Raw genomic sequence first — 7439 nt, 5'->3', positions numbered from 1 at the left:
ATTTAAATCAAAATTAATTACTACTAATTATTATAATAATTTATTATTATTATTATAGCATTTATATAGCGCTACTTTCATGCTTATAGTTTTCATGTTTTTGGTCCAATCTCATTTGTGGACCAGTGGGTGGGGGGGGGGGTATCTAGAAGTTGGTTTTCCGTGCTGCCTTTAGGCACTTGGCCTCTCGACCACGCTTCCCATAATTAACTAATATATTTTTTATTGATTCATGTATTAATTTCAACTATAAATAATTCTGCTAAATTTCAATTGGATCCGAGAACGTGAAAAACGGTGTGCCAAACCTCTAAAGAAGAATAACTCCATATTTACTCTACATCTCTCAATGATATTCTATAGCAAAGAAAATTATTAATTTATCAAAAATTAATTAACTATTTTTTTTATTGATTCATATTTTGTTAGGTACAATGAATAATTGTGTCAAGTTTCAAATTTGTCCGAAAATGCGTGTGGGAGAAGTAACGTGTACAAAACTTGTACTAGACCAGTGGTTCCCAAACTTTTTTGTCTCGTAGAACCCTTGCCATGGTTTCTGATTTTCCGTAGACCACCTGCTTAACTTGTGTTGCATCATTGCAAATCAATCAACATTTTTTAAAACTAATGTCTAACTGTATTGAGTCTAAGAGTGAAAAGGCAAGTTAAAGCTACATTTGAAGTTATACAGATTGATAACATTTAAATTTAAACCAATTAAAATAACAAAATATATATTTCTGGAATCAAACACACTGGAAATGTTGGGGTTTTTTTGTAGGCTCATCATCCATTGCTACGGATATTATGTTTCATATAGGAATTTGTTGTTCTATGAAATATTAAATAATAATTCAGTAATTTGCTATAGGGATTCTTGTAAACGTTTTCACAAAGAGCAGTTTCTCTTGTATTTCTGGATCTTTCATGTGTGGCTCAAATATTGAGTCCGCAAAATTGTTTTTCACTAACAGAAGAGGCGAAGGCGAGTAACTAGCGCCAAAACCAGTAAGCTTTGGACAGGCGGGCGCTTTCTACCTACCTAGCAGAAGAACTGAATTCAAACTTTTGCTGCCTTGCAGCTATACTCAAACATGGGAAAGGTTTTGTGAGTCAACCCTGAGGAAAAATAAGGAGCCAGCAACCCTTAGGCAGTTTGCAGCAAACAGCTCTACATCCTGTCAGAGCCTGCTAGACCGTTGATCCCAAACTGTATATGTTGTTTGCAAAGAATTACATTAGAAGCTTTTAATCCGATATGCCATTGAACTGTATTGTTGCTTTAAAAAAATTCATAATATCAGATGTAGGTTTGTGTAATACAAGTTTTTAAAACTACTTCAAGGGCAGGTAAAATCAATGTTTTACCTTTAGTGTTTTCCGAGACATTGTAAGACGCTCACAAACGCATCATCTTCTCTATATGATATCGAAGAGAGATTTTGTGGGTGTATTCTAAACTTTATCTTTATTTTTCATTTGAATAGCAGTATAAATATTTAAAGGATTAAAGGTACATTTACATATTAGTGTAGGAAATAATTGCATTAATGGGAGTGAAATTAAGGTCACAAATGAAATGAAATTCATTATCGTAGACCCCCATAGACATCTCATAGACCCCCAATTTATTTTTTCACTTTCGTAGACCCCTTGGAGGTCTTCGTAGACCCCTGGGGGTCTATATAGACCACTTTGGGAATCACTGTACTAGACAGACAGATAGAGTTGATACAAGCTTTGTAAAAAGAACTGTGTTACAAGCGAAAAGACATTGTATTCTACAAGCTGAAAATTGCTTACAAGTTAGTAAAGAGTTTATTTTTAAAAAAACTTGTTATCGATGCTTCAGTATTCTTTACAACAGATTTTGAACATGTACACCATAAAAGAAAGAAGGCTTGCTATTAAAGGATTTGCCTGTATGTATGACAATATCCAATTTCTCTTTAGTGGGAACCTCAACTCATCGACTTAGTGTGTAGACTGCCTGCACACACTATTGAACGCCAGTCCGCGCCTCTTATTGTGGTCGACATTACAAGAAGAAGACGAAGCTATTTTGGAGAGCTCAGGTGTCATGCGAGCCAAAACAAATATGAACAGAATATTTTGGACCTCATTAAACATCTCTATGACAATTTAAGAATAAATGCAAATCTTAAATCATCCTAGTCCTGTATATCACATTATGTTGGACGCGTGGTTTAGAGGCTTAGACCGTTTGGCTACATATCAACGAGACTCGAGTTAAAAATCCGACTTGGCATGGGTTGTATCTGCTAAGCGCGTCAAGTCAGAAACAAAAAAAAAGGTATACCAGATACCCCCTGCACTACACAAGAGACTACACCATAACCCGGCTCTGTCCGACATTGCTAACACTTTAGAAGTTGTTAGAACTAACTTAGAACTAGACTTTGGTTTTACCCGATAACTCAACTTTTCTGTAAGCTTATATTAAAACCCTGGAGCTACATAAAATGCCACACACACAAGCATTAACTCTTTCTCTCCTAACTGACGATACCAACGTTGATTCCACCACAATGTGGTACATAATTACGGAGAGAAAGAGTTAATTATAAAAGTTGTCAAGCACTTCTCAACGTTTACCCGTGGATTATAATGAGTATGTAAGAAAGATAAATGTTTGTAACAATGCCAATTATCTCCCTTTATAAATACAAACAGAAAGGATCCACTACATAAACTATCTCACAAGTAACGAAGCTCTCTCTTTTCTAAGAGGAATGTTTACAAACGTTACACTGTAAGTACCCATGGAGGAACAGATGCAGATGTCAGAACCAGCATTGGTAAAGCTCGAGCAGCCTTCATTCAGCTTAAGAACACCTGGGGATCTAGGGAAATAAGCACCACCACCAAGATCAGACTCTTTAACACCATTGTTAAGCCGATACTCCTTTATGGAGCAGAGACCTGGAGAACTACCATCACCACCATGAAAAAAAAAATCCAGGTATTCATCAATACCTGCCTTAGGAAGATTCTTATGATCCGCTGGCTAGACAAAATCCGAATGAGGAACTGTGGCAAAGAACAAAACAGCATTCCATTGAAGTAGACATCCTTCAAAGACGCTGGATAGGTCACACCCTTCGCAAGCCTGCATCCAACATAACAAGGAAAGCCCTAACCTGGGACCCCCAAGGAAAGAGGAAGAGGGGACGGCCCAGGAATACATGGCGCCGCGATCTGGAAGCAGATGCCAAGCAGATTGGCAAGACGTAGGGACAGTTGGAGAGACTCGCCCAGAACCGAGATACCTGGAGGAAGCTGGTTGGTAGCCTATGCTCCAGAAGGGACCACAGGCATAGATGATGATGAGATGATACTGTGAGTACACTGCCAATATAGTTTGGTTTATACATATTCTTCTAAATATAAGTGAAAATACCACACGAGATCTCTTAAACCAGCATGAAATTTCTTACGCAGGCTTCTGTTACCTCCTAGGTGCTCACTAAGAGCGCTTTTGCACAGATACGCAGCGTGACCGCCGTAATTTGCGAAAAACCGCAATCTCTTTCAAATCTTTGTATTTTATTGTCGGCATTTCCCCAACTGGCCGCAGTCTAATTAAGTCTAATTATAAATCATATTTAAAAATCACACTAATTTTGTATTTTTAAAGCTATTTTTCCCTAAGTCTACTTATTTTTAACATGTCTTACTTTATTTCCCCTTTTTTCAGACGCGGTCTAAATAAAAAAACAAAACCAATGCTAATAGAATTAATAAGATAGATCTAGAGTCTTTCTTTTTTTTTTCAATAGAGAGAGAGAGAGAGAGAGAGAGCAAGGAATGGTACTTTGTAACAATTTAAAAAAAAAAAAACGTATCCAAATAGCATTAAAAATGATAAATCTAGATCTATTGCCATTTCGCTACATACAAAAGGGGAGAGAAAAACTATTACAATAAATAAAACCAAATTGATTTCTTTTTATTTAGGGAACAAAATACCAAACTAAATGTAGACAGGAGAACGGGAATGGGGCCTTCGGAAAAAACATTTTTTTCCCTCTAGACCTGAAACTGATGGTATGAAGAAAGCTATGCAGTGTCTAATAGGCTGCCGTATATTTCTTTCATTAAGATCAAAGGTTAAAAAAAACTAAAACTAATGAAGAGGAGAAGAAGTAGCAATCGAAACATAATATGGATTCAATTGGGAAGCCGAAGAGACGTCCTATAGGGTACGAAAGACTAACTATTTGTTTGAGGCCAGAGTCGGAGGGGGGGGGGCGGATAATTGAAAGCGCTACTAGAATTAACGGGCCCAAATTATGAGTGAACCTCAACCCCCATCCGCACGGCTACGCCCATGGTTGATAGTTAAAATGACGCTCCATTATTAAAATTGAATACAAAGATAGAAAAGAAGGAGGTGCTATTACCATTAGAAACAATATAAAGCCTGGGAACAAATCAACGGGCGTAGCCGGCGCGTACTGCTCGTTTTATATTTATAAATGTGTTTACAGAATTAGAAATGGGCGTGTTACCCGCACTGCTACAGCCGCCTCTGCTACAGCAGTGGGCATGCTAATTACTTCCTCTTTTAGCAATCGGCACTCCAGCCTTAACGCAGGTAATCAAAGACCCCTGAACCTAGAGTGATTCCTCTTTCTAGTCAAGTTAATTCCCTCTGTCAACTAGTGCTGACTGACTCCCCCATCAGCCTTGAGCGTGCTGTCTTTAGACTTTAGGAATACATGGCCATTGCGTCTTTGATCCCTTGGGGGCGGGGGAGTTAATCCCTTAACAGTTCACAGCAGAAGGATTTGTTGGCCAAGTCAGCATACACGGTAATGGATCACTATTGATAGTCGAAAAACCGCCACCCCCGCACTACCGGTTTTCTTATTTAGGTCCACTATCATGTCCCACTGACCAATTAGGTCCTCTATCCTGCCCCTTAACCATTTAAGTCCTCTATCCTGTCATCCTGACCATTTAGGTCCCCTATCATGTCCCCCTTATCATTTAGGTCCTCTATCCTGTCACCCTGAATATTTAGGTCCTCTACCCTGTCCCCCTGAATATTTAGGTCCTCAATCCTGTCCCCCTGAATATTTAGCTCCTCAATCCTGTCCCCCTGAATATTTAGGTCCTCAATCCTGTCCCCCTGAATATTTAGGTCCTCAATCCTGTCCCCCTGAATATTTAGGTCCTCAATCCTGTCCCCCTGAATATTTAGCTCCTCAATCCTGTCCCCCTGACCATTTAGGTCCTCAATCCTGTCCCCCTGAATATTTAGCTCCTCAATCCTGTCCCCCTGACCATTTAGGTCATCAATCCTGTCCACCTGACCATTTAGGTCCTCAATCCTGTCCCCCTGAATATTTAGCTCCTCAATCCTGTCCCCCTGACCATTTAGGTCCTCAATCCTGTCCCCCTGACCATTTAGGTCCTCAACCCTTTCCCCCTGAATATTTAGCTCCTCAATCCTGTCCCCCTGAATATTTAGCTCCTCTACCCTGTCCCCCTGAATATTTAGCTCTTCTACCCTGTCCCCCTGAATATTTAGGTCCTCAATCCTGTCCCCCTGACCATTTAGGTCTTCAATCCTGTCACCCTGGATCCGCCAGTGCTACCCTGTCCCCCTGAATATTTAGGTCCTCTACCCTGTCCCCCTGAATATTTAGGTCCTCAATCCTGTCCCCCTGAATATTTAGGTCCTCTACCCTGTCCCCCTGAATATTTAGCTCCTCTACCCTGTCCCCCCTGAATAATTAGCTCCTCAATCCTGTCCCCCTGAATATTTAGGTCCTCTACCCTGTCCCCCTGAAAATTTAGGTCCTCTACCCTGTCCCCCAGAATATTTAGGTCCTCTACCCTGTCCCCCTGAATATTTAGGTCCTCTACCCTGTCCCCCTGAATATTTAGGTCCTCAATCCTGTCCCCTGAATATTTAGGTCCTCAATCCTGTCCCCCTGAATATTTAGCTCCTCTACCCTGTCCCCCTGAATATTTAGGTCCTGTACCCTGTCCCCCTGAATATTTAGGTCCTCAATCCTGTCCCCCTGAATATTTAGCTCCTCAATCCTGTCCCCCTGAATATTTAGCTCCTCAATCCTGTCCCCCTGAATATTTAGCTCCTCTACCCTGTCCCCCTGAATATTTAGGTCCTCTACCCTGTCCCCCTGAATATTTAGGTCCTCAATCCTGTCCCCCTGAATATTTAGCTCCTCAATCCTGTCCCCCTGAATATTTAGGTCCTCTACCCTGTCCCCCTGAATATTTAGCTCCTCTACCCTGTCCCCCTGAATATTTGGCTCCTCTACCCTGTCCCCCTGAATATTTAGCTCCTCAATCCTGTCCCCCTGCATATTTAGCTCCTCTACCCTTTCCCCCATAATATTTAGCTCCTCTACCCTGTCCCCCTGAATATTTAGCTCCTCTACCCTGTCCCCCTGAATATTTAGGTCCTCTACCCTGCACTAGCGGATCCAGAACTTTGGACTGGGGGGGGCGATTTTTTTCCAAACCCTAACCCTAACGCCCAGTAAACCCTAACCCTACGCATAAACGTGCGTACAGCACACACACACACATATGTATATATATATATATATATATATATATATATATATATATATATATATATATATATATATATATATATATATATATATATATATATATATATATATATATATATATTTATATATATATGAGAATATAAAAATGCAGCATTTCTCAACCTTCGGCGAAAAACAAAACAACTGGGGCAGCGCTTTAAGGTTCTCTTGTGGAGTTTGGGGCGAAGCCCCGACGCCAAAAGCGTTTTCTTGCTTTTTTCACTACAAAAACGTATTCTCCTGACATCTACAGCTCATTATTCATCAACGGAGTTCGGGGCGAAGCCCCGACGCCATAAGCATTTTCTTGCATTCTTCATTGCAAAAATGCATTCTCCTGACAAGTACAGCTCATTATTCATCAATGGAGTTCGGGGCGAAGCCCCGACGCCAAAAGCGTTTTTTTGCATTATTCACTGCAGAAACGTATTCTCCTGACATCTACAGCTCATTATTCATCAATGGAGTTCGGGGAGAAGCCCCGACGCCATAAGCGTTTTCTTGCATTCTTCATTGCAGAAACGCATTCTCCTGACATCTACAGCTCATTATTCATAAATGGAGTTCGGGGCGAAGCCCTGACGTCAAAATCCTTTTCTTGCATTCTTCATTGCAGAAACGCATTCTCCTGACATCTACAAATCATTAGTCATAAATGGAGTTCGGGGCGAAGCCCCGACGCCAAAAGCGTTTTCTTGCATTCTTCACTGCAGAAAAACATTCTCCTGACCTAAAGCTCATTATTCATACTATTAAAAAAGGACCTTTCGAATACTGTTGTACTTGAAAAATATTCTAATATGAATTTATAGGGGCCATAATACA

The 7439-nt window shown here is 40.3% G+C and overlaps 1 protein-coding gene across 1 annotated transcript in view; it reads right to left on the bottom strand.

Annotated features, from left to right (window-relative positions):
• Positions 1–4948: 4948 nt before the first annotated feature.
• Positions 4949–7439, bottom strand: part of LOC129923748 (ribosome-binding protein 1-like) — a 54884-nt gene continuing 52393 nt past the window's right edge. Inside the window, exons 3-4 of the mRNA XM_056016264.1 lie at positions 5988–6446; positions 4949–5548 (exon numbers count right to left, since the gene is read on the bottom strand). Coding sequence (XP_055872239.1) covers positions 4949–5548; positions 5988–6446 — 1059 coding nt within the window. The remainder of the gene's footprint in view (positions 5549–5987; positions 6447–7439) is intronic.

This window comes from Biomphalaria glabrata, chromosome 17 (assembly GCF_947242115.1).
Source record: "Biomphalaria glabrata chromosome 17, xgBioGlab47.1, whole genome shotgun sequence".
NCBI lineage: Eukaryota > Metazoa > Mollusca > Gastropoda > Planorbidae > Biomphalaria > Biomphalaria glabrata.
The sequence above is the reverse complement of the archived record's forward strand: the minus strand, read 5'-3'. Positions and strand labels throughout refer to the sequence as shown.